The 26,707-nt window shown below is 51.2% G+C and overlaps 2 protein-coding genes across 8 annotated transcripts in view; both read left to right on the top strand.

The window, feature by feature from the left end:
* The first annotated feature begins 3,634 nt into the window (after nucleotides 1-3,634).
* Nucleotides 3,635-14,036, top strand: TSEN54 (tRNA splicing endonuclease subunit 54). Of its 2 annotated transcripts, XM_075111532.1 has the most exons (11): nucleotides 3,635-3,727; nucleotides 3,882-4,040; nucleotides 5,303-5,366; nucleotides 5,510-5,593; nucleotides 7,482-7,580; nucleotides 7,885-7,937; nucleotides 8,281-8,379; nucleotides 9,519-10,153; nucleotides 10,707-10,767; nucleotides 11,494-11,610; nucleotides 12,686-14,036. In XM_075111532.1, exons 1-11 carry the CDS (start codon nucleotides 3,699-3,701, stop codon nucleotides 12,834-12,836), a joined length of 1,551 nt encoding a protein of 516 aa, XP_074967633.1. In that variant the 5' UTR covers nucleotides 3,635-3,698; the 3' UTR covers nucleotides 12,837-14,036. The 2 variants fall into 2 exon arrangements, with proteins under 2 accessions (XP_074967633.1, XP_074967635.1); XM_075111534.1 differs by lacking the exon at nucleotides 5,510-5,593.
* A 1,538-nt stretch (nucleotides 14,037-15,574) lies between these two features.
* LLGL2 (LLGL scribble cell polarity complex component 2) overlaps nucleotides 15,575-26,707 on the top strand; it is a 34,463-nt gene continuing 23,330 nt past the window's right edge. For 2 of the 6 annotated variants that reach the window (XM_075111528.1, XM_075111526.1), the window contains exons 1-3: nucleotides 15,602-15,689; nucleotides 16,461-16,617; nucleotides 23,483-23,590. In XM_075111528.1, the coding sequence (XP_074967629.1) occupies nucleotides 23,516-23,590 (75 nt within the window). In that variant the 5' untranslated portion in view covers nucleotides 15,602-15,689; nucleotides 16,461-16,617; nucleotides 23,483-23,515. Of the gene's footprint in view, nucleotides 15,690-16,460; nucleotides 16,618-23,201; nucleotides 23,292-23,482; nucleotides 23,591-24,793; nucleotides 24,983-26,707 lie in introns of those variants that run through there. The other 4 variants (XM_075111529.1, XM_075111530.1, XM_075111527.1 and 1 more) reach the window with 4 other exon arrangements.

The raw sequence follows: 26,707 nt of genomic DNA, 5'->3' as shown, positions 1-26,707 counted from the left end.
AATTGCCAAACCCTGCCTTCGTATGTTCTACTGTAAGAAGCTGAAGTTGTCTGTGTGACGCTCTAGAAGCTTGGAGTTGAGATATTTTCCACTAGAGTATAATTAAGTATAATAACAGTAATTAGACAATTGTATGCTGACCTACAGCTAACCTGTGATAACAGGTTTGCTGAGCAGTGATATGAGCATAGCTCAGAGCTACACAATTGTGATAACACCGCACATATTGCAACACACGCAAGAATTGAAGCACTTGCCAGTTTTAAGGAGTTTGTAACATCCTTTCCTGCCCCAGACCACATACAGCATCTACACCCTAAACCTCCTGGTACCAGGACATGCTCCACGGGTTGCGACAGTGGGTGGGCTGCATTACCCATCTCAGACACTGTTCTCCAGGTGTTACCATTTGTTGGCAAATAGATAAAGCCTGAGCCACAAGCAGCTGAGGCACAACTGGTTTCTGCAGAGTTACTAAAATATTTCCAAATGCAATGCCAGGAACTGCAGGAGTTGTTAACACAAGGATTGAAGCAGGTAGCTGTACCTGGCAGAGCCGCTCAGCTCAAGCACAGAGCACGCAATTCCCCCGGCTGTGCCTTGCACACTACATGAAACTAAAAAACAAGACCATGCTTTCCCCGTTTTCTCAAAAACCACTATGAGTTTATTTACACCAAGTTCATCCAGGAGTTAACCACAAGGAGCTTGTGATTACAGGGGCTGCACAAACTCGACTTAGACACAAAGACTGAAAGGGCTCAAACCCATCCCCTCACACCGCAGCTCTGCTCCCTCCTGGAGTGCTGGGAGCAGCAGCAGAGGGGAGAGACACGAGCAGGCTGCCCTGTTCAGAAGGGGCAGCCAGCCCACATTTGCAATCCTGAGAATCTTTTTACACTTTATCAACATTTTTTCCATCCCCAAGAAAGAGAAGCAAGCAAACCCACCACACTTACCTGCTCCGAGAGCCCACGGTCCTGGTGCACAGCGCTGGGGCATTCAGTAATGTGTCTCTCCAGTCAAATCAAGTCCGTTTCCCCTTTGGACGAGGGCAGCGTCCCACAGGGGAGCGAGCAGCAGCCTTGGCCTCCACCATCAGCTTCCTCCATAGCTGCTCAGCAGCTGCACGTGCCACCCAGACGAAGAGGGCTGGATCCTGCTCTGCTGCCGGGGGTCACACACCTGAGCCCTTCCTCCCTGGCAACCTGCAGGCTCACAGTCCCACACCCGCCCTTATTCCAGCTCACAGGACCCCTGAGCAGACCGTTCGCTCACAAAACTTAAGTTTTGTCACTGGTCAGCAATCTTCTTTTAGCTCCAAGAGGAACGTCTTGCAGCTGTCCACCTTCTCACAACCCTACCACAAAGACTCACTGCAGAAAGCCCAGGATAGTCCCCATCAGCTGCTTTTTAGGTTTCCTGCCACACACAGCTGCTCCACTGGAGATGCACCAGGGTCCCACCCAAAGCAAAAAAGACCCCAAACTTAAGAAAAAAAACCAAACAAACCCACCATGAGCACTAACAGTCACAGTTTCAAGGCAGCTATGCAGAAATTTAATGTTAAAAACCCTAATCTAAACCCAGAAAAGTAACTAAAAAGAAAAAACAAGCCCACCTCACCCTCCATTTGTAAGTGGGGAAAAGAAAGCACAGCCCCCAGGACCACCCACCCCAGCTGATGAGACTCAGGCCATTAAAGCTGATTAAGAGGCTTCAGCTGGGGAGAACTGTGCGTCCCACCAGGGACAAGGCTCTGCTGGTGCCCCTGTGAGGAACAGGACCCGCCTCCCTGCCCCGTGACAGCTAAAATCCCAGTATTGAAAAGAAACGTGAACTGAGATTAGTCTTGACATTTCTGGGTCTTGTAATCACAGTGGGTGACAAAAGCAAATTCTGGATCAGAGCCTTTCCTGGAGCAATTTAAACTCATCAATTTTAAGGAGAGACTGAGTTAAACAAGGGGGTGACAGGTTGTAAGTTGAAAGCTGCAGGATGTGGCATCCTGGAATTGTGTTAAAATCAGGCTGTCCGAGTAGTCTCCAAAACACATATTTTTTTGGAAATCGGGGAGAAAACGTGCTGCCACCGCACAGCCTGCTGTTCCTCGTGCCGCCTGCGAGTCCTCGTCCCCCCACGTGCTGTGGAGAGGCACCGCTGACCAAAATCGCTTGACCCCGTTGCAGGATGAAGGCTCAATTCAGAAGGAGGAAATAATCAGGCAGGAAGTGAAAATTAAACCATTCAGTGGAAAATGGAGGGGAATGGTTTTTGCATTCATCTGCCTATGCTGGCATCTTGTCAAGGGAGTGTTGTTGGGTTGGGAAACCGCGGCAGGAACCAGGGACTCCGCTGGGGGGAAAGCTGTGTTTTGCCTCCTTGAGGCTCAGTGACTCCTGCGAGCTGTCCCACAGCAACAGGAGCCGGGCTTGAGGTGAAACTTGAACTTTTAGTGCGTTTCCCCATCAGGTCCGTTCACGCCTCCCCAGGCAGCAAATCCAGCCGCGTCAGCAGAGACGTGAGGCCTCGGTGCAGGGAGGTTTCTCTCGTTTCCAGCCCAGCCGCACCACTGCACGCTCTGCACAGCCCAGTGGCACCGGCACCACGCCGGCTGCTGCTGGAGCCTGAGCCAGCAGACATAGTAACACCTGCCGAAGGGAGAAACCTCCTTCCCGGGCTGCTTCTGCTCCGGGGGCTGCGGCCCCTGCCTGAGCGTGCACAGCACCAGATGTGGGGGCTGCGGGGGGGCTCTGTGGGGAGAGGGTGGGGCTGCCCTGTGCCAGGCGCGGCCACTTCCAGGTGCTTCTGGCTGGTTCCAGATGGCTCCAACAGCCCCAGCACAGGGCGTGGCTGAGCTCGTCGGTGGTGCTGGTGGTGCCTTTGGGGAAATGTATTTAAGAAGGGACAAAACGCTGTGTGGCAGTGGGGGAGAAGTGTGAGAAATGGTGCTGCGAGCAGCAGGAAGGTCAGGGAGGAAGGAGGAAGGGGAGGTGGTCCAGGTGCTAGAGTAGGCGTTTCCTGGAAGCCCCCAGAGGAGTCCCTGCTGGAGCAGATATCCATGCCTGGGACTCATATTAGTTGGCAATAAATTGATTTTCCCCAAGTTGGGTCTGTTTTACCCAATGGTAATTGGTGAGGGATCTCCCTGCCTTTATCTCAATCCACCTGATGTTTCACCTTACTTCCTCCCCAGTCCTGTTGAGGAGGGGCAGTGAGAGCAGCTGGGTGGGCTGCTGGCAGTAGCCAAGGTCAGCTCACCCTGAGGGCCCTGGGGCAAAGCTCAGTGCCCAGCCCTGGCACTTACTCCAGTGCATGGCCCCAGTGCACAGCCCCAGTGCACAGCCCTGGTACACGGTTGCAGTGCACGGCTGCGGTGCAAGACCCTGGTGCACGGCGATGGTGCACGGCTGTGGTGCAAGGCCCTGGTGCATGGCGATGGCGCACGGCTGCGGTGCAGGGCCATGGTGCACGGCGATGGTGCACGGCTGCGGTGCAAGACCCTGGTGCATGGCTCCACGCACGGTGCAGCAGCACCCCGGCGCGCAGTTCAGCGCCGAGCTCGGTGCCCGGCCCGCCGCCCCCGCGGGGCTGCCCCCGCCCGCCCCGCAGCAGCCCGCCCCGCAGCAGCCCGCCGAGCCTCCAGGGGGCGCTCTAGGGCCCGGCGGCGGAAGGAAGGGGCTTTCCGCCACACGCCCATGGAGGCCGGCGGCTCGGGCCGCCTGAGGTAGCGCTCGCCCGGCGGGGAGGCCTCGGCCCCGGGGGGTCCCAGGGGGGCTTTCGGGGGCCTCGGGCCGGGCGGCGGCGGCGGTGGGGTGGGCGGCGGGGTGCGCTCCCGGGCGCGCTTCCCTCACCGCGCCTCCCCTCTTGTCCCTCCGCAGCGCGGCGGAGCTGCTGGCGGCCCGCGGCCGCAAAGCCCCTCAGCGTCCCCGCGGGCAGAAGGACTTCATCCCCGACGGCTCGGCCGAGCAGGCGGAGAAGCTGCGGCTGTGCCGGGAGGAGCAGTGGCAGCTGCTCTCCGAGGAGCGGGTGGAGCGGCTGTGAGTCCGCGGGGCGGGAGCGGGCGGGGGTCGCAGGGCCGCTAACCACCGAGCGCGGGGTCCTAAGCTCCCACCTCCCCTGGGAGGGCTCGCAGCACAGCCGCTGCCCGCGCGGGGGTCGTCGCGAGTGGAGTCGAGCTGTTCCAGCAGGTAGATGTTAGCGCAGTACGTCCCCCTGCCCGCCCCCGCAGCTCCCGGCGGGAGCAACAGCGGGGCAGCTCATCCCTGCCACAGCAGGGCTCTTCCCTCGGGGGCACAAGGTGGGGCGTTCAGAAAGTCCCTCGAAGGGCCCTTAGTTTTCTCAGGTGTGTGCGTTATCCTGTAGCCTTTGCAAAGAGCAGCCGCTGTCTTCCTGGGCATGGTCTGAGTTACGCAGCCCCTCGCTGACGCTCGCGTGTGGCCTTGTGCGGATGCGGCCGACTCTTGGCGTCCCTGGTTTATCAGTTTTAGTGGTTTCAGCAGCACTGCCGGTCTCTGAGGCTTATAATTTCTTTGGGAGATGTTCACACGCTACGCCTCAGCGCACACTTCCCCTGTTCGGCCTGTTGTTTGCTGGTAACAGCTTCTTTGCACTGATCAGGAGCAGCAGAAACTGTTCACATAAAATCACACCACTGGGGACTTCAGAGAGTGGTGACCTCCAGCAGAGAGGCAGGTCAGGCAGGGCGGACCCTTGTCTTCCGCTCTTGTCACAGTTGGGTTTGTCCAAGTACATCCATAAATGCATGTCTGGGGCAACAGTGGAGGCTCTCAGTATGAGAGGGCGGTGGGGTAGGTTTAGGTTTCCTTTCAGATGGGGAAATTGCCATACTGATGAAAGGTGCAGAGGAAGGCCATGGCCATGGGGGACACTACAGGTGTTACCTTTCATTTCTTTGAGCCAGCTGCTAAAAATGCATGCATGCATTCTCACAGAGTCACCCTCCGCTTTTTCTCAGCTATTCTTTTTTTCCTGTGAGACAGCGATTTGAGAGTCTTGGCAGCACCCAAACAATCGTGTGATATACCATGGCCGTGCATCTCTAGCAGGTGACGCAGCCCATGGACAGATGTTTGCGGTGCTGGCTGAAGACGCTCTTAACTAGTTGGTGGTGATAAAGTCTCCAGCTGGTACTGCTAGATCCAGAGGACGAGGTCTTTCTAAGGCCTTCCCCTGCAAAAATGCCACCTGGAAGTTTGCTTCCTGAGCTTGTTGTGTTGCTACAGTAGGAGTTAATTGTTGGACATGCTAGTAATAACAAACTAATCTTTAACCTTCTCAGGGGGAATCTGGTGAAAGCTGAGTGGAAGCCAGGACAGAGCATCGTAGAGCTGCAGTCCCCTGCGGTGAGTCTGCTGCAGAGCGCGCTCGGTGCCATCATCTCCTGCTGCCATCGCAGATTCCCTGATTTGCTGCTTGAAATGGGAGAGAGCCTGGCTGTCAGCAGGGGACAGCCAGAGCCCATCGCGGATTTGTGCTTCTGTTCCAGGGGAAGTTCTGGCACACCATGGGGTTCACACAGCGTGGCAAACAGTGCCTGCTGCCTGAGGAAGCTCTGTACCTGCTGGAGTGTGTAAGTAGGGTACCTGCGCGTGGATGGGGGCCTTGGGGCCTTCCCGAATGATTGGAAGAGCCGTAGCAGCTTCTTTTGACTTGTGTTGGTCACTGCTGCAGTTTTCGCAGCTCACAAATGCCTGGTTCTTGAGGAAGTGTTTCTTTTAGCCCGTTGCTGACGGAGCCGTTTGTCTTCAGGCTGTGGGTTCATATGTTTTACTCTAAAGCAGCCTCTGTGTCACTGGCAGCGCGTGTTAGTTGGATTGGTGGCCAGTTTATTCAGCTGGTATCGTGTTTAACCCACTCCTACGTCAAATATGACAATAGAGACTAGGAGAGTTTTAGCTGATTGAATTTCTGTTAGTACAGCAGTAATAAGTCAGGTCTCTTCCCAGAGTGAGAGAAGCGTGAGAGGAGCATGTTACGAAGTTTTCTACTGAGATCTCTGTTTCTGTGCTCTGAGGGCAATGAAGCACACATTTATATATCAGTTAATACTTTACTGAAATCTGTGTGTGGGGCCTTGTGCTTCCACAGGCCAGGAAAACTCTCAGTTCTAGGAATTTCTGGAAATGAGATCAAACCATTATTTTCTGTTCTTTGCAGTGGTTAATTGGAGTAAAAGGTTTGAGAAGTCCTTTTCCTCAGAATTGCTGTGCAGTTAATGATATCTGAGACTGGTCGGTGCCTTTTCTGTCATAAGTTGACATCCTCCTTTATCCAGCGTACCTTACATATTTTGCAGTGACAGGGTTCGCACGGTCATTAGCTCAGTTTTTCTGTGCTTCCCTAAGAAGCTGATGGGAATTAGTGAAACTCTGCCTGGCTTGGTAGGGCCGTGTTAGGGGCCAGCGCTGTAGATGCTTTACACTTAAGCAGAGATCTTTGGAGTTGCTACTTGGCATCTCTTCCCAGTACGTATGGCAGAAAGGAATTCAAATGTGGCAGACGGGAGTGAGACCAGGTTGCTTTCAGAGCTCCTCTGCTTGCAGAAGTGCTGGTTAGGGCTCAGCTGGATTTCTTTGCTGTAGAGAGGGTTTTTTTTGTCTCTCCACTGAAGCCTGTTATCAGAAGACTAGGCGCACTGATCTGAAGGGGAGCTTTTCTCCCTTAGCAAATCTTAGATTGTAGGCATCTGATGCCATCCTTTAAATCCTAACTGCAAAGGTAGGGCGTTTTTACCTCTGGCAATTTGACAAACAATAGTTTGTAAAGAAGTTGATGAGAATAACATCGTTTAGTCAGCTGCTGAGTACAGAATCTCTCCTCAGAAGCAGAAAAGACCTGTTAGATGCCTTCAGCCCATCCCATGGGAGAGGTGTGGTTCCTAGTGGTTTGTTTTCTTTGTTTATGAGTAAACACATTTAAAAAAAAAAAAAAAGGGAAAAAGAGGCGTAGCCTAAGATGTCTCCTGGATGTTAGTCACTGGGGAGTCTACCTGTGGGAGCGTGGGGACTGCAGTAAATGCTTCTGAGGAGCCACCGACTGATGGCATCCTTGGATGCCACTGATTCCTCTGCTCAGCTCTCTCAGCTGTGCTGCTCCGAAATGTTTTTGTAGTTGTGCTGTGTCCTGAATCACTGAGATCATCCAGGTTAAAAGAAAATTATCTCCCAGAGCAATGATTATTGTAACAGTTGAGCGTTGTGCTCCCAGCCGCATCTTCCAAAGAGACGCGGCGCTGGAGCAGGAGCTGTCAGCTGTGGGTGGGACCTTCTCACCTGGCTGCTAAAAGCAGGGCATGGGGCAACTGGGCATGGGAGAGGGACTGTAAGCACTCCAGGTGGCACATGGGAGACGTGGGTATCATGTGAAGAAGGGTGCTGAGACCAGTGGGAAGAGACTGGTGTGAGCTTGCGTAGATTCGTTCCCTGTGATTCTCTCAACAGCAAACTTTTGCCCTGCAGGGCTCTGTTCAGCTCTTTTACAGGGATTTGCCCTTGTCAATCCAGGAAGCCTACGAGATCCTGCTGTCCCAGGAGGCAATGAGCCTGCCACATTACCAGGTGTGTTGGGACCTCCAGCTATTGCAGGGAGGATGAAGGCAGAGTGCCCAGCCTGTGCCACATGACCTCTTCCAGTGGCTGAGGGCAGACTAGGATGCTTAGGGAGGGAAGGGGAGTCATTCTCAGTTTTTCCCATTCCCCTCCTTCCATATGATCAGTTCCTGTTTCCCCACCTTTGCTTCGGGTCCTAACCCTGGCATTTTCTCCTCCCCCAGTGCCACGCTGTGTTCACTCAGTTACAGGGGAAGTGAATTGGTTGGTTTTAGCGTAGTCATTTAACCCTCTTGCTTTCCTTTGCTCTAAGGTGTTCAGCCACTTGAAGCAACTGGGTTATGTTGTACTGAGATTCGACCCCAGGTAACCAGCTTTCCTTTCCACGCTGCTTTCTCCTTTCTGAACACCGTGAACAGCTCTGTGCCCACTGTCTGGCCCCAGTGGAACAGCAGAGAAGACGACTTTGACCCTGCGTTCCATCTCTTGGGAGGATTAAAGGCTAAAAGTGGCTCTCTACCCTTCCTTGCTCCTCCCTCTTGAGGAGGTGATTGGGAACATGAAATGGGGCATGAACTGAGGACCATCCTGGTCCTGCTGGTGGATTTTCTGTGCCTGGAAGAAAAGTTTTTTGTGGCTGTATTCTGGGGGCTGAGCAGTTTCCCTGCCCCACTCTGCTCTCAGCCTCTGTGTTGGTGTCTCCTTGCAGCACTGTCCTGTCTCCCTACGAGAGGCAACTGAACCTGCAAAGTCACTGCAAGAGCTCTGGGAAACAGCATCGCAAAAGGAGGAGGAGTTCCAGCCCCCGGTAAGGATGTGGCCCAAAGCCACCTTCCATCTCCTCCCAGGCTCTGCGGCTTGGGAACAGCATCCTCAGCCCTTTGTGCTGTGGGTGACTGACTGGGAGGAAAGCCAAGCTGCTCTTGGCTGTCCCCAAGCAGTGCGGTGTTTTTCCTGAACTCTTTGCAGCTGCCCTTTTGTCACATCTGTACTTCATGCATGGCTAATAGGGGCAGAGTGCCCGCTTCCCAACTGCAGCGGTGAGATGCCAAAACAGGGTAAAGAGGTCAGTGCAGCAGAAACACATGGCAGATGTCTCCTCTTGCTCTTTCTTAGAGCGATTGCAGACGCCACCCTGCCCACCTTGCACTTGTCCACCCCCTCGATGCAGCTTACATGCTAGGACTGTATGGCAGAGAGCATAATTGGGTCCTGGTCCTTGCATGTGGCCTCTGGAAGTCGCCAAAATGCAAACAGAAGCTGACAGTTACTAATTTTGCTAATAATTATGACAGCTTCCAGCAGGTGGCATCATCCTTTAAGAAACAGGAGGACAAGACTGGTCTGCAAGTCCTCTCCTGTTAACAAGTAATTCAGTGTCTGAGGAGTTACAAAATTTTAGGAATTGGGAGATAAGACTGCTGGTTTAAAAACTGCCCCATCTCTCTGGGAGCCAGGGACTGAACCTCATACCAGTAGGCGGTGCTGGTGGGGAGATTTCTGCCTGGCCTGTGCTGGTTTGGCTGAAATCCATCGTGTTTGTGTGGAGGTGTTTGGGTTGGTATATGTGTGGGGTGTGTGGAGGCTGCATGGCAGGTTGGGAACGCGTGTCTATACAAATCAAGGCTGGGATTCTCCTGGGCGTTGAACTCAAACCTCATGCAGGACTGCTGAGAAGTTTATTCTGCCCTTGGCATTCACTGCTTATTTTTGGCCTGCTTTTTCCCCTTCTCATTTTGTCACGCAAGCAAATGCCCTCCTTCCAGGCAGGAGATTGTTGTCAAGGGTTTGCAGACCTGTCTGGGGGTTTCTGCCACCTTTGCTGTCCTTCCTTCAGGCTTGGCAGACTGCGTTCTTCCTGTTAGCAGGGTGGAGGGAGGATTCAAAAGGAAATAAGGTTCCACCACACACTCTCCCTGTCTTTTATGCTGCTGCTTGTGTCTTTAGGTCACATGAGAAGAAACATAAGGTATCCGAAGACCTTCCAGAGGCTGAAGGGACCTCTGAAAAAGCTGGAGATGACCGTGGAGACTCCGGCTGCCTTCCCATGGATGAAAAGCCCTTGTCAGAGCAGCCAAAGGAATTGGATGCTGGCAGTGGAGAGGGGGAGTCAAACCCAGTTCCTCTTGATACAGGACAAAAGGACTCCCTGAGCCCGTCCAGGAGCCGGGCTGGAGACCACAAGGAGAGCAGCACTGGCACCCATGCACCCCGCTGGGATTTTACCACCATTGTCTTGCCAAACATGGCCCCAGACCAGCCATGCACACATCTGCCCTCACCTGACAACAGGCTCCTGCCGGAGAACGTGCCGGGGAGGGAGGTTGATGCAGCCTGCTGGTGCGCACGCATCAATCAGAAACAGGAGAAGCTGTCACGGAAGGAAAGGGAGCAGCGAGAGAGGGAGAGCAGGTACAAGAGCAGTGTCAATGCTGACCGGGAGGTGAGGCGCTGCTCCAACTGGCAGGAGTACAAAGCCCTTTTGGAGCAGAGGAGCCGGCAGAGGGTTTGGAGACGACCGCCGCATCTCTGGGACCAAGCTGTCACACCGCTTTTGCGGCCAGAGGAAGCTACCTCGTCAGGTACCTCTGGGAACTTGACAAGGACCCGCTTCTCCCCTTCAGCTCTGAAGCGTTGCCTGGGACGCGACAGCAAAAGGGGTGACATGGAGAAGCTGAACATCAGTTTAGGGGACAGCGCCTTGAGAGGGGGAGTCTTGTTAGAAGGCCTGGGCAAAGCAGGCACAGAGGAGCCCAGCCGTGGACATGGGGGGAGAGAGAAGAAAGCTTGTCCTTTGCCTTTCCATCTCTTTCTATAGCCCACTCAAGTGCCAGGATAAACAGGGCCTTGGGAGGTCTTCTAATCCGTTCCCCATGTCCTGCTGTATTGCAGTCCTTCCTGCTAGGCTTCAGGCATGTGAAATCAGGGCCAGCAAGATGCGAAGCAGTTGCCGGGTGTTCTGGGCTGTGCGCTGGGAGGAGATGAGGAAGTTGAGGTCTTTGAAGTAGCCAGTGGTGACTGTGGTGCTGCCAGCCATTGTCGGAGGAGGAAGGCTTGTGGGTGGCGGTGGAGTGCTTGGAGTGCCTTGGGAGGGAAATAGCTGGTCTGATCCTTTCCTATTCCTTCTCCCTCCAGCTGTGCTCCTCCAGCAGATCAGCGTGCTGCAGCCCTCCCACATCCTGGATGGAGCTGCCCGGTGAGTATCCAGCCAGCCAGCTCGTAGCTGTTAGGGCATGGGGGTGTCTTGTGACTGTCCCTGCTTGTGAGGTCTGAGAGATGCTCACAGCAGCAGCCTGGGAGCTGCCTGGCATCCAGGACGCCTAGAGAATCCAGCACTCTGTTCCATGACCTGTTGCATTTGTAGCGAGGGGCTGACATTTCTGTGAAGTACCAGGTCCGGCAGCAACAGAGCTAGGGCATTCCAGGCCAGTTGAAACATAGGCGTTTCTCTCTTTTCCTGCCGTTCTCTCTCTGCACCCAGCCATGTAATTTCCCCCAGAGGTTTGGTTGGGTTTCACCTGTGCCTTGTCCCTGGAACATGCTGCCATCCCTGCTGCAGTGACTGTAAAACCTTGGCTTTGGGACTTTTGGTTCTGCTCCTGCCTCAAAGAGTCTGTGTGGTAGTTGTGTGCAGTCCCTGTGGGGCAGAGCAGGGCTTTGCTTTTGTACCTGTTCGTGGTGCTCCTTGCAAAGGGGCCTGCGGAGAAGGGAGTGTGGCAGGAGCTTGCTCTGGTCTGACAGCAGGAAAGATCTGGAAAGTAATCAGAACTGTTGCAGGGTCAGTCGTTTGAGGAGTGTGAAGCCTTACAAATGGCTCAGACTAGCCAGGCTTCGAGAGCTTTGCGCCCTCTTTCCTCTTTCCTATCTACACCCTACAAAGTTTCATTCCCGTACCAATGTGGATGTGTTCTCCCTTCTGTAGGCTGCAGGAGGACCCAGAGGGCATGAAGATAGACTTCGATGTGTATCAAGCAGATGCTGTGGCCAAGTTCAAGAAGACAAACCCTGGGAAGCCGTTTGTCAGGATGTGTGTTCGGAGGTATCCAAGGGTTTTATGCTGTTTTCTGGAACACAGCAGTTGCTGTTGCAGAAATGAAGTCCTAATGATCTGTAAATGACCCAGGGTCTTGTGAGCTTTACAGATCATCAGAGTGCCTCCCTCGAGGGTGGTCCTGCCCAGATACTTTTTTTTAAAATTTCTTTCAGTTCCTCCTTTGGAGGCTGTGGCTGACAATTACCCCAGCCCATGCATGCAGCCCACACTATTTGGTCATCTGCTTGCTGCTCATGTCTGAGTGTTACTGGAGTCAGGAGTAAGAAGCCGTGGCTGTATTTATGCAATGCTTGTGAAGCTCATGTAGAGCTCAGTTTTGCAGGGAGCCATATGGTACCTGAATCCTCAGCCAGTGCAGACCCCTATGGATTTCAGCAGAGGTGTATGTCCCAGAGCTTGCTGCAGGCCCAGGGCCGTGGGTTTAGTGTTTCGGTCTTTGTCAAATGCGACTCTAAGATCAATACAAACAGAGGATAGGTGTCTCCTTTCTTGCTGGATCCTGAATCTGATACTTAAGCTGGTACTTAGGCAGGTGCAAAGTTCAGTCTCTGCCTTTTCTAATGTTGATATATGCTAAAACTGTCCCTCCTCCACTCTGCAGCTGTAGTAGCCAGAGCAAGGAAGGAGGTAATGCAGTTTTACAAAGGTCTGTTGTGAGCAATTAGGACGATCCTTGCTTTATAACTATTTTCATTTATGAGCAAAGAGACTCTGCAGAATTAAAAGGAGGGAAAAGCAGGTCAGGTGTTGATCCCAGCAACCTAGAGATCTTCCTAGCACAAAGGTATTAAGATTGCACTGGATTGGCAATTTGCCACTAGCCCTGTGAGGCGCATCTAACAGGCACAGCGCGGAGCAGAGTGCAGTTTCCCTTGCTTTTGGCAGAGGATGTGACAGCTCCCAGCTCACGGCATGCAGGGTACTCCCTCAGCCTCCTGCTTTGACTGAAAGGGGAGGGTAGGGTCCTGAGACCAAAGCGAGCTGTTGCGACTGTTGGCCAGGACAGCTTTGTCTCTGTTCTTCTTGCTTTGGGAACAACGGGATATTTTTCTCTCTGCAGCTTTGATGAGCACATTCCGTCCCTTCGGGCTCTGAAGCAGGTTACGTATCAGAGTGGGGATGTCCCAGTGGTCTTTGCGCTGGTGGATCACGGAGAAATTGCTTTTTATTCGCTAAAGGAATTCAAGCTGCCGGTTGATGTTGATCACTGAGGTTGCTGTCACTTGTGGAAATGGTGTGGGATGAAGGGAAGAGCTTTACTCTGGCTTTGTTCTCTTGACTAATGAAATATTACAGAAAATAGAGCCTGTGATAACTGGAACCTTGGGTAGTTGACCGCTTTATTTGCTGTTACAGACTTCACCCAACCAGATGGCTCAGGTCTAATAGCAAAATTTACAGCAAACAAATGTGTATGGCTTAGCCAGGTGACTCCGGACCGGAACACGCACTGCTTTGCCCTTGAAGCCGCTGGTTCTCCAGCTTTCTCATCTCGTGGACCACTAGTCTGCCTTTTCCGTGCCATCTTTGGCTGACCCATGGACCATTAGAAAACACTTTGGTGATTCTTTTGTCACACATTAAGAAGCAGTGTACTGTACCACGCAAATGGTTGGAGAGTCCTTGAGGTCGTCTGGGATGGAATAAGCTGATCAGATCAGTGGTGGTGTCCTGATCCTCTGTCCTCCCCTCTGTCCTCCAGCCACGGCAACAACCGTCAGGTCAGATTCTGATCTCAAAAAGGCGCAGCCATAAAAAGGCACGGTCATAAAACTCGCCCACCCAGGGTAAAGTTTCCAGGCACTTGAGAGCAGGAAACTGTGCCTTGAACGCTATTTCATCAGCAGGTGGTCACGGAAAGCCGCCGTGCGTTGCAGGTGGCGCCCCAGCCTCACGCCGTAGCGGCTGCGCTGAGGTGTGTTTTGGCCACGCAGCATTATGGCCCATGAAAGTTTGGCCACAGATATCAGCACGCTGCACCCGATGGTCTCACCGGGGCTGTACTGCAGCCCCCTCTGTTTCAGCCTGGGATCATTTTTCTTGGCTGTGGATCCTTGTCTTTTCTTTCGCAAGTGAGAGATCCCTGAGTAAAAAAAGAAGCTACAAATTCCTCAGCCTTCCAGTCCTGTGGCTGTTGCGCTCCAAACTGAGGACATTGTTGCTTTCCAGGCCCTTGCTGTGGGAGCTTTCACCAGGATATCCAGGTACCAGGTTTGCTTTAGCTTCTATGCAACAGTGCCAGGGGCCAGAAAGTCTGCTCAGTGGATTGAAGCGTGCTGAGTGCGGCTGCGTTCGGTACTGAGGTTCTTCAGAACTGTAATATCAGCTGGTTTAGATGCATTTTATTTGATAATTCTTTGAGTTCCTTTTGGAGATGGGGAGGCTAAGCAATAAAGCCTTTTCCAACAGTGCGAGCTCCTCAGCGTGGTTCTTTAATTCCTACAGAAAATGCTCGTAAGTTATGCTGAGGGAGGTGTTCTGGGACCCTGGGAGCCCCCGCTGGTGAGTGCCACCCCGCTCCTACACCGGCTTCCTGGGAGGGCAGCACAACTCAGAGCCCTGCCTCCGCGTGCTGTTTCTGTTGCCGCACAACAGGTGGCCTTGCCGCCTTCCTCTCGCCTGGTCAGAGCTATCGCCGCCCAGGTGGGGGTCTGCTGCGAGCACTGTGCCTGGCCCTCTTCCATGCACACACTCCTGTTATCAGATGCTGGAAGTCAGGAGGGCTCTGCTGCGGTGAGGGTCTTGCAGCTCCTCCCCTTCCTCTTCCTCCTTCAAGCAGTGCTTTTGCTCTAATAGTCCTCTTCAAACGCTGGGGTTGTTGGCAGCTCCGGTCTGTGCCCTCAGCATTCTCCCAGACTGTTTTGTAGATTAAAGGCAGTGGGAAGAGGGTTTCTAAGAACAGGCGCAGCCAGAAGAGCTCCCGTCTGACCCACAGGGCTCATGTTTGTCCTGGAATTAGGTCAGACTCACTGGTCTTGATTTCAATCAGTCTCATCTGCTTATGCCAAGGTGGAATTGTATCGATGAACTCTACAAAAGCCACCCAGTGAGTTTCGCTGGGGCAGAGACTCCCTGATTCAGCACAAAATAATTACAATTTAATAACCACTGCAGGGAGGATTGAGAAACTGTGGCTGCCTTGCTCAGCACCACAATGTCTGGCGGTGCCTTCACCAGGATGGGGTTGTGATGCAGACTGATACCACTGCTTCGTTTTGGATTGGCTGGATGTTGCAAGAAGATGACAAACAAGTATTTTATTTAAAAAATGTGATGTTTGGAAGCTTGGCTGAGAGGTTGACTGTTACTGGCCCCTCGTCAGAGGTAATTTCAGGCTTTTGCATGGATGCAGAGAGGTTGGCGGACTTTGGACTGCCGTTGCGCTCCCCGAAACTGCTGATTCCTTGCCCAGCCGTTGTTCCCTGCAGCAGGACCGTGGCTGCCTGTGGCCGAGCTGTGGGGCGAGACAGCAGCAGTTGCGTGGCTTTTTCTGACTGAAGCTTCACTGTTAGCCCTTTCCGTCTCTCCTTTTTGGCAACCGAGGGCAGGTTGGTGCCTTCCCTCGGCTCCGCGCTCAGTCCCAGTGCCTCGCAGGTCCAGCAGACGAGCAGAGCCGGGAGGAGGGGTCCTGGCGGGGCCCGGGCCCGGTGCTCGATGGCCGGTGCTCGGTGCCCGGTTCCCCGGGGCCGCGGCGCGCTCTGCCCGCGCCAGGCAGCGCGGCCGCCCGTAGGCCAGTCTCAGCTTTCTGATTGGCTGCGAGCGAGCGGGGTGCTAAATTATTCATGACCCAGCCGGAGGAAAGGGGGGAGAGAGGGCGGCTCGGTTTAATTTGCATGCGAGGCCCCGCCCCAGGGGATTTATAGATGTGGTGCCACGCCCCCGCGGGGCGGTTCGCGCTCTAGGCCCCGCCTCATGGGTGCGGTTTGCAGGCGAGGCCCCGCCCCGCCGCACCCCTCCCGGAGGTGCCCGGGGAGGGAGTGAGGCCGCCGCCGCGCAGGCGAAGGGGCAGCGGGCGGGGAGCGGCGTGGAGCGAGGCCGGGGCGGCCCGGCTCCAGGCCCCGCAGGTGAGCGCGGCTCGCTGGGGTTCCGCGGCGGGGGGGGGGGGGGGGCGGCCTTGGCAGCACAGGCTGCGGGGTCCCGGGGAGGGGGGGGGTCAGCCCTGCCCGCCCTCCCCGGGACCCCTCCGGCGGGGCCGGCAGGTGCTCACCCGTGACCCCCCACGCCCCCGGGGCCTGGTGGGGTCCCCTTCGCCGGGTGCCCGGGATTTCGCGCTGCCCCGCTCCGGAGGCGTTGGGGCTGCCCACACCGGGCCCCCCCCCCCCCCCGGGTCACCGGTCTCGGCTCGCCCGTGAAACTTCAAGTGCTGCCGTTGCGGGGTTGGGGTTGGGGGGGGTTGTTCGCTTTTCTGCGGTTTGTTTTGCTGCCCGAGCCGAGGCGCTGCGCGGGCGGCGGCCGGAGCGGCTCCCCCGGGAGCCGTGCATCCTGGGATTTTCTCCCGGAGGTCGCGGCGGTGGCCGGTCGCTCCATAACTTCCTGGTTTAACCCTGGCCGCCGGCGGGGCCGGGCGGGGGGGCGCCGCTGGGAGCGGGGCCGCCGCCGCCCCGGTCCGTCCCGGGGGGCCACTCGCCCCGCTCCCGCCTCCTCCCGCCGCGGGAGCCGGGCCCGGCGTCCCCAGCTGCGCCGGCGGGCTCCGGGAGGCGCGGTTGGCGACCATCGCAGCCTCGTCTCCGGGCGCTCTCTTAGCGTCTTTCCGCCCCCCCGGCCCCCAGCTTCAAATCCCTGCCCGAACTAAATATATCATGTTACTGTTTGTTTTTTTTCTTTCTTCCCCAAAGTTGTGAGAGCCTGATGGGCGAGGGAGTGCGTTACCCCTAACAGACACCGAGCAGGTGGAACGAGAAGGTGAAACGAGTTGTGTAGCCTTTGTCTCGGGTTGCCCGGCAGTGGTGGCGTGGGAACGAGCTGCTTACTGACCTCTCTCCTCTCCTGGAGGTGAGGCTTGGCTTTGGAGAAAGTTCTGCACATTCATATTCACCGTTGTTAATGGTGCGGAGCAGTTGGAGAACACTCCCGGGTCCGCGTTTGTGGTGAGGTGGCACAAAGCTTTACACCCACGTGAGGATAGTGACAAGATAGGGCAGCTCCTGAGATGACCAGGGTTGTCCGTTGTGATGTGCTGCTCGATGGGGAATGCTGCTCTTTGTAGTCATCTGAGAGTGCTTCAGTCAACTGGAATATCTTGCTTTACTGAGTCCTGGGTGAAGCTGTGTGCCCAGAGCAGCCGCCTGGTGATTTTAGCTTTGATTCGGGAAGCTGGCGCTTCTGGCAAGCGGAATGCAAAGCGGTGGTGGTACGTCCCAGGGCTCCATCGTGCATCCTGGCACGTTCCTTGTGAAGACAGCCTGGCCCACGGAGGGGACAGGGATGATCCCTGTGAGCAGTGGCAGTCCCTAATCCTGCTCAGTGCTGCTTCTAGGCACCTGAGGGCTCTGCTTAGCTTATGGTATTAAAAGGGAGAAGAGTTCTCAAACGTCTTCATAGGCTGGTGCTGAGGAACGTCTTTTATTTGGTTTTGAACAAATTGCATCTGCTGCAACTCCTGACTGAAGAAAACTATCGGAGGAGTTAAACTGGTTGGGAGTCCTATATCTCCTAGTGGCTTTTTGGTGCAGTAATGTGATTATTATTGGCAATTGCTGATGGAAGAGGTGTGGTTTTTTTCTTGGCTGGCATAGAGGCTCGAGAGATGTCGAAGAGAAAGATGTTTTAAACATATATAATGTAATGTAATGCGGTTAGTACATGGCAATAGAAGTGTGCGATGCTGCTAATCGCCTGATCTTTCTTTACAGTAGTCTGTCAAAGGAGGGACTCCTCATCGTGAAAAGTTTGATTTCTGTGCAGAAATTCTATGGAAACTCTAATTCTCCTCAAAGTTTCTTCTAGCTGGAGCTCTCTGTGTCGCTCTAAGCAGCAAATGCTTTGGTGGTTTTCTCCATTTGACCCACTATGTTTGGTGCAAAATGCTGTTCCGACATTAGCAGCCACCCTTCCATCTGAATCGCGCCTCAGTAGGGGCGTACAGAGAGTTTTGCATCATGTGGAATAATGTTGTTCAGCGCAAAGATTTTGTTCCGCTGTAGCGTTTTGAAACTTGGTGTTGTCATGCTCCCCTGACAGGGAGAGCACAAGAGGAGTCATAATGACACACAAGATTTGCACAATTAGTAAATTCATTGCAAATGGGCGGTCCCTGGTAACTCCAAGCACAGAGCTGTGAGAGCACATGAACTTGCCTGATCTGTATGCTTGGTTCTCAGTTATTTTCCAAGATTTCTTGGGGAATATCTCTTGGGTCTTTTATTTAATACTTTCTGTGCTGTGAGAGGGCGGCTGCCTGCACACAGTGCTGACACAGTCTGTTCTGTTGCTCATTTAACTGTCCATCTCTCCAGGTTCACAAAAATAAAACCTTTTTACAGGAGGATTGTTTGGTTTACCTCTCTGTTGGTGCCTGACTACTGCCCGCAAGGTGCACCTGAACGCCCTCCTGTTTGTACAACTGCAAGTGCTGGGGGGCTGGCGGTTGATCGGCCGTTGTGTTGTGTAAGGGAGATCTCTGCACTGTCTCATTAAACAATGAGATTAATGTTGTTAGAACATCTTCCCAGTGAAGCCTTATCCCAGGGAAAGGGGGTGGCATCTTACGCTTCCAAGCTTTCCATGTACTGCAACCGTTCCTTCCCCTGCTCTAGCTGTTCTGCTTGGCTTGTGCTTTCTTCTTGAGTGCCTGTCTTGAGAGCGTGTTACGGCCGAGCGTGATTGTAGAGATGGCCCTTACAGTGACAGCCTGGTTAAAGACTAGCTAGGGGTTGTTTCATCGATCTTAAGCTACAAGCATTCTTAAACTTGAATTTTCACAGTGGGTCACGTGTGATGGCTCCTGTAATCAATAGACTTGATAAGGCTAATATTTAAGTGGTGCTTTGATCATTTTTGTTGCTGGGAGGTCATTGGTGCTAGGGCATAGCTTTTATCCAGGTGTTTGATCTGGCCTCTGTTCTGTTGCTGCTGACTGTGTTGGGGACAGGAACAAGGCAAACTTCTGGGTGCGGGACGAAACCTAGTGCAGACAAGGCCATGGTGGTGACTGTTTGTTATAGGAGCACTAACTGCCTGTAGTTCAAACAAAGCCTGTTGATAAGGCCTCTTTTATTTTAGCAGGGTTGATAAAGAATTATCAGATGCATAGGTGGAAGTTCTCCCTCTAAGGACCTGTAAGCAGGAAGGAGCGATGAGGAAGGAATGTAAAGGAGACCGAAAGCAAGGCCCGCCTTCCAGAGGGCCATGAATTTGGTGAAGAGTTTAGAGGAGAAACCATGTGAGGAGTGGCTGAAGTCTCTTGGTTTGTTCAGCCTGGAGCAGAGGAGGCCAAGGGCAGCCCTCATGGTGCTCTGCAGCTTCCTCATGAGGGGAGGAGGGGCAGGCGCTGATCTCTTCTCTCTGGTGACCAACGCCAGGAACCGAGGGAGTAGCAGGAGGATGTGTCAAGGGGGGGGGGTTAGGTTGGGTATTAGGAAAAGGTCCTTCCCCCAGAGGGTGGTGGAGCCCTGGAACAGGCTCCCGAGGGAAGCATCACGGCACCAGCCTGGTGATATTCAGGAAGCACTCGGACAAGGTCCTCAGAGACATGGTGTGAATTTGGGGTTGTCCTGTGCAGGGACAGGAGCTGGACTTGATGATCCTTGGGGGTCCCTTCCAGCTCAGGGCATTCTGTGATTCTAAGATTTAGGAGTTCTTGAGATACTTGATATAATTTTCAAAAGAAATCTGTTGGACCTTACCCCATTGAAAACCTCTTCAAGTTGAGTAAAGGCTGCCTGGGAAGCACACAGATGGTACCTCGCAACTCCCCTGCATGAGCAAAATAAACTCCTTATGGGTATGTTTTTGTTGTGGGGTTAACTTGGGACTGTGTCCACACCTAATACTGTCTATGTAGTAAGGACTTCTGACCTGGGCTTCCACATCTTCTAAGACTGGATTAATTTGTGTGATTGGGATTTACAACATTGGTTCTCATATACTTTTGGCTGGAAATTCCACTATTGTGGGAGGACATAGGCAAAAATTGGAACAAATTTCTACAAAGGGTAATCCCCCCCCACCCCCAGCCCATGCCTAGTTGATAGAGAAAATCTAGAGCACCTTGGCAAGCTGTGCCTGGGCATCAAGACACACTGCTGCGTGCAGAAGCAACGAAGGCAAAGCAAAATGGGGTTGCGAACACACAGCAGTGAGGAACAACTAATGCTTCTTCTAAGAAGAAGCATTTGGCCTTCTATTGAATATGGGTCTGTCGTGCGATGTGGCATGTGTACTTGCCATGAATCTCAACATCTGAAATGAACAGGGCTAAGTGAGGAAGCCAGAATGAAATCTGGTTTCGATGTTAACTGCTGCTTAGTCTGTGATTGGAAACAGGATCCTCTTGCAACTCATGCTTTCATTGCCTTTCTATATGAATAGTGAAGAGCTTTTGTTTTGTGGCTGGATCTAATCAAATGAGGTGAAAAAGGGTACCTCATCATATTTAGCTAAGCATTCAGCTACCAGAGCGGCAGGAGCTCAATGTACAGGGCACTCTGAGCTTTGCTGTCAGGCGTCCCTGCACTGAATATGAGCAAAATTGGGATTGACTCAGCCTGGGGCTGTGTTGCCTATAAACGGCCGACCTCGGTGCATCTTAGAAGAAGAGAATGTTGCATATAATTTCTGGTAAAAGGCTCATCTTTAAAAGCCTAAAGAATTGTTTCTGTATTGTATTGTATTCTGGAAACTAAGAACATTAGATACATGCAGACCTGGCATGGCTTCAGAGGCTACTGGAGAATTCCTCTCTGGCTACTGGTAGCCACAACTTTTACCATATGGGTGTAAATGCTGACTGGCAGATAACTGCAGAGCACATGGGATCGGAGTTCTATGTAAGACACCGAAGGTGTGTGGGAGAGAAACTGGTCTGCTAATATGTAAATGTGCATCTGGAAGATAAGATTATACAGATTGTGGAATCTTTCTGTTTTTCTAGAATAGGAAAAGGCACTTGCTTATTGTACTAAAAAGAAAATTATTCTCCTTGACAAGAGCCTTGTAAACTTGTAATAGTAATTCTACTTTGGCAACCGGTGCTACAGTGGATGCCATTCTCTTCGCTGTTCCTGCTTTGCCTTTGCTCAGAACTGCTTTTCCTCTCGTGTCCTCCCGTACTGTGGCACTCGGGAATTCTTCGGCCAGGCATGAATCCCTAATACAAGGCAAGGAGAGATGAATTCTGTGGTGTGTCTTCTCTGATCGTAAAGGACACATCAGCTTGCCAGGATGACATTTCATCAAGTGAGTTACTGCTTGATTCGGAACTACTATGCTCCTTAGCCAGTTGAGCAAGTTGTTGTGGGCTGGAGTGTGAATGCTAGATCTCTTGCATAAGCAGGTTAAAACAGCATGCTTCTGGATGCAGTTAATATTTCAGGATAAAACATCCTAGCAGGGCGTTAAGAATAAAGTTGTGTCTCTCTCAAATCAAGCTCTTTCTTCTCCTTACTTTGCTCATAACAGTGAGTTTGTCTGTGCTGTCACAGCTGAGGAGGTCTCTTCTAAAGTGGGGAGGATGATCACTTGAGTTTCTCTGTGGGTTTGCCTAGTTTAACAGGTCCAGGATATTGATTGACAGTGGGAAAGGGTGCGTCTCTTTGGCACTTTCCTTTCCTTGTCTGGCTGAGGGCAAACTGTGTGTTATACATGGGTGTGATACGCTCTTCTCGCATAGCACAGCAGCTTCTCACTGCTCTGTAGCTTTTGCTAACTTAGAGTAAATATAGCCTTGTGTAAATATGTCCCTCTTCCTCTCGGGAATGTCTGGTGAAAGAAGACTTATGATCTGATACAATTTTTGAACTTTCACTTGAGGCACCTAAATCATTGTAGGAGGATATACTTTCCAAGTAGACTACGCTTTTATTATTCCTCTCCTTTTTGGGGTCCCCTGCTATATGTTTCCGTGCGTATTCTTCACCCCTGCACGTGCTGGTGGCATGGTTCTCGAGTGCAGATGCCTGTGGCTGCCTGCTTGGAGCCACTTTTCTCCATGGCGAGTGGAGATTCTAGTGATTCTAGGTGGGGACTAAGTGACTCAGGTGCTTGGGTGCTGATGTAATCTTCTGGTCCTCTGAACCAGGACTGCATTGCAGTACTTTTTGTGAGCTCCGGACAAGTACTGTGTAGGTGGCTGGAGATTTGGAGTGTGAGCAGGAAAGGTAAAGGGGAGTAATGCAACGAAGGGGTGCAAGTTCTAGCTCAGGCAGTTTCTGAAGGGACTTGTCAAAATATGGCTGTGGAGCATCCTGTTTGTAATACCATTCCCTTTTTTTGGTCCTTCGCAGCTGGTAAGACCTTGCTAGAAACAATTTGAAAAAGGATTTGAGCTCCTCAGGAATGGCTGTCTGATTCAAGTAATTAACCAAAGACTATCGTTATTGGCAGGAGCATGCAGATAGCCACTTGTTTGCCGGCTCTGCTCCTCCCATCTGTACAGACGGACTGTGAAAGCTCTCTTCCCTCAGTCACCACCCAGCCCCACAGTTTGAGCAAGGCCCCAAGGCCCTCTGCTAGCTTGACAGTCCCTTTGGTGCTCCTGGTCCCTCTCTTCCCCTTGCGACATGAGCCTTGCCCCCCTTGCTGCACGTGTGGGTGTACCTCTTCTGATGATGGGCTACTGTGGAATATCTATGCTGATTCTTCATTGCACCTCAGAATTTCTGGCCCCCACTGTGCATGTGTGTTATGCACAGAGTAGCTGGCAAATTGCTATAATTTCCTGTCCAACAAATCAAAATACTGACTGGAGAGTACAGTAGCTGCTTCATGAACAGCTGAGCTGTCTGTACACTGGACACTGGAGCTTATGAGAGATGGTCAGGGCAGGAAGGAGCACTTATTCCAAGGTGAGTTGTCAGAATGCGATTCAAACCTTTGCTCTTGCATTGGCAGAGTTCTACTTACTGTTCAGCACCTCTGCAGAGGGAATGTGTGACAAAGAATCTCTTGAGCTGTACAGAATATGAGGCTGTAGCCTGGTATCCCCAGTGTGATTGCTGGGTTGCAAGTTGGATCTAATTTGTCCTATTTGGATCCTCCTGGTAGTGAGAGAGACAAGGCAGCGAGGTATATGGAAAGGCTTGTGCTTCTAGCTGCATGTTGAACTGCAGGTGCAAGATTTCCTTCCCCTACCCCCACCTGGAGCAGGGAGTTAGGCTTGATGTTTTATAAAAGCAAGTTAATAATTAATGCAGCTACCCTGCAGGCAGCACAGCGCCCTTTCTGCCGTACCCATGGAGCAAGCTGAAAATGCAATTCTTTCTCATTTTAGCTCAATAGCTGGAGGGTTACCTGGGGTGAAAACCGATACTAGTCAATAATGCCTGTGAGCCTGTGAGTTAGCCTTTAGATTGGGTTTGTCTAGACGTTTATGCAAACGCTGCAGTTTTGCTCGCCTCTTTGGATAAGGTCAACTGAAGCGATCGCAAAATGGCCAAGCATAGAAACTTCTCTGGAATTCTCTTGGCTTGACTGTACTGGTTTGCTCTAGCAATGTGAAATGGTATTGTGTAAGTCCTGCACCTGAGCTGCCCCTCTGTGGTGGTATCGGGTTTTAGTTACTTGATAGCGATGTCTCATTCTGCTCTGGCTGGTTTGTGTTACTGGCTAAACCAAAATAAATAACCTAATTCTCCTTGCTTCTCTTCTCAGGCTGCTTTTGTTTATATGGCTTTGTTTTTTGTGTTGGTTTTTTTGTTAGGATTTTTGGTGCCAAGATACTACAGCGAGGAAAATGAGAAGGTTCTTAAGACCCGGACATGATCCAGTGAGAGAGAGGCTTAAACGCGACCTTTTCCAGTTTAACAAGGTACGGTGCTTTCCTCAAACTTCAAGGCATACATGTGCGAGGCAAACCTATCCCGAGCCACCGCACAGCGTGAAGGGAAGGGAAAACTACTCGAGTGTGGGTGGGAAAGTTAAATTTCGGAGAGGTGGTTTGTTCTCGTTTTCAGTTCTGTCCTCTTTTCCCCAATGTGCCTGACTAGTTTTCTTTAAGCTTGTGAGCATGTTCTCAATTCTGGTTTTAGTTTTTAGGAAAAAGGCTATTGTCACATTGTTGAGTGGCACTTGCCAAAGGAGATCATCTTCGCAGCAGCTCTTACATGCTCTTGGTGGTCTGTAGTTTGGCCTGCTATGTAGTCTTTGCAGCAACGCTATGAAAGTAAACGTTTTTCTAAAGATATGTATAAGCCACAGCTTGCAATGCAGCTGACGCCGGAGTTCTTTGTCCATGATTATGATTTGGCTTTATAAGTATTCCTCTGTTTTTAAGCATGAATTTAAGTTCACACTTGCTCTGTTTTTAAGTCTGTGGTAGAAATGTGGTAGCACCTAGGCAGCACAAAGGCCACTACTAATGAATTTGCTGTTATCTTAGTTTGACTCTGTATTGAGGTTTTGTGCTTCCCTCTGTGATGAGGAAATGGCAATGGCTGTGCTATCTATCTGACACTCGGCATTTTTCTTTTGAGCCCTGGCCTGGAACACAGTGCTTTCATCTTTGTAAATGCCTAGTATTAATTCATTGCTAGGCTAATGGCTACTTACGCCTTCACTGGGTATCAGAAATATATTTGTAGGTTTTGTATTTCCAAGGTTTAAATGGAATTTGGCTGAAAAGTATAAGGGATAAATGAAGTCAGCCTAGGAAATAATCTCCTCGGTTCATTAAAATTCTAGTGTGGATATGTACTTAAAAGTGGAACTTCGGATATCTGAGATGACTCATTTGATGTAATTTGGTACTAAACCACACCATTTCCATGCATACGTCTCTCCCGTTGGGGAGACAAAAGGAACTCGAGTGCTTCAGGCCTCTCTTCTCCTTGTTACCATGAGGAAATGCTAGTGCAGATGCAGTAAAAATTTCAGTAAACGAAGACCAGGATCGAATTGCTTACATTTAGCTGAATGCAAGGTCAGCTCCAGAAAAGACATCCCAGGGATGGGTCAGAATTGTTTATAAGCGTATAAAGTTGTGTATACCTTGGAAAAACCTTTGCCATTTCAGGGATGTCTCGTCCATGAATATGCCTTTCTCTTATGAGAATGTTTGGCTAAACTCTACCTGCCAGAGACAGACTAATTTGGATGATGCAAAACAGGGCTGAAAGAACTAGCTTTTGCAGCAGAGGGAAACTTCCAAATATATTAGAAGTTGGCATCAGGATTTGGGACTCCATTTGATTCAGTCCTGAAGGTAAATATTGCATCTTGTTTCTAGGGAGGCGACTACTTTGGACACTTCCTAATGGCTTACTCTCATTAACAAGTTGGTATTAAAGGCCTCGCAACATGTATTTTCACTTTTAAGTCACAGTAACTTGTTCTTTTCTAACAGGAATCGGAAAGAGAATGAACATTAAACCATTACCTTATATGAGAATCTTTAACGTTACGCTTTTTTCTTGCATAAAGTTTGGGGTGGGGTTTTTTAATTTCTGTTTGTTTTGTGTGTCCCATTCCAGTATTTCCAGAGATTATGGATCATTTGAAAGCCTTTGATACAATAAACATCTACTCACAGCCAGGTAGACTGAGAAGGTCTGGGAAAGTCAGACCTTAATGCTGACCTGTTGAAGGTTGTGGCTTCAAGGAGCCAGGAAACAGTGCTTTCTGTGCTGAGACTCTCCTTGTCTAACGTGCTAGTACAGCAAGCACGTTGGTGCTGGCAAGCAAGTTTTTAAACACTTGTTATTTGAGGTCTTTGAAACCCTTCTGGTTAAGAACCTGCTTTGGGAAATATTTTGTGGGACTATAAAGCTGCTGATCAGAGAAATTGCGTGGTGTATTTGCACTTCTTCGGTGTGTGATGCTGGTAGTGACTAAATGGAAGGTCTGTGCCTTAAAAGTGCTGGGGATTCCTGCCCTCGTTTTATTGTTTACCCTGAAGTTGAATATGAATGTGTGATGCCACTCAAGGTTAGTGTTACTACAGTGGAAAGTATTTGGCCACGCTGACCTAGTAATGGATTTCAGTTAAAAAAGTCTTTTTAATTGGTGGTGGTGGGCTCTGTGTGTTTGTTTACTCTCTCAAGAATAAATAGGTTGCGATCTTTTTACTCTTGCCCTCTTGCGTTTCTGTTCTGGATAAGAAGTGGTCCAGATGGTTTTCGAGGACTGATCGGCCTCTCCAAACTGTCCTCAAACTTGTGTTTGTTTCAAAAAACCCCTTCCTAAATCTGGCTAGTCACTTAGCTTTGCATATCTGTTTCTCTGTGTGAGTAAGAACTTCCCATGCTTGTGTGTACCTGTTGCAAGAATCTGTTTTTAGCTCCGCGGATAGAATGAAGGATAAGGTATGTGGACTTGGCAGTCTACTTCTTTAAGTTTATCCTGCTTTTGGAAGTAGTATTTAGATGCCTTTGGCTCAGTCCAAGCCCTGCAGAACAAACATGTTCAGGCTGGCAATGTCAGACTAGATGATGGGCAACACACAGGTGAACCAGCCTGTCTTACAGCTGAATGTTACCAAACTCGGAACATTGCATTTAATTTATGGCTTTGCGTTTTTTTCCCCTCTCTTTTCAGTCTTTCTAACCCTTTGCTAAGGGGTGTGATGGATAGCTCACCTTAGAGCTGAATTAGTGTCTACGCAAAGTAGATTTAACACGTACAGGCTTCATTGTTTCTTCAAAAGACATATTAAAAAAGATACGGGGTTTGTATTACCTGTGGTTGGGTTTGTCTCTGCTTTGTCATAAAACATTCTGAGAGGAGAAGCGGAGAGAAGTGAAAGAAGGAAGACAGCACTGAATTTCTTCTGCACAGCTTTAGTGTGGGCTGGGAACAACTGTTACATTCGGCTGCATTTTTCCTGCAGTAAATGACTGACACGAAGCATTTCTGTTAGTTAATGCTGTTGACATCAGGGTTACTTTTACTGAGTCTGACAAATCTGTGGTCTGAGGAAAATGAAAACGAA

This window comes from Phalacrocorax aristotelis, chromosome 16 (genome assembly GCF_949628215.1).
Source record: "Phalacrocorax aristotelis chromosome 16, bGulAri2.1, whole genome shotgun sequence".
In the NCBI taxonomy this organism is placed as follows: Eukaryota; Metazoa; Chordata; class Aves; order Suliformes; family Phalacrocoracidae; genus Phalacrocorax; species Phalacrocorax aristotelis.
This window is presented reverse-complemented; position numbering and strand designations above follow the sequence as displayed.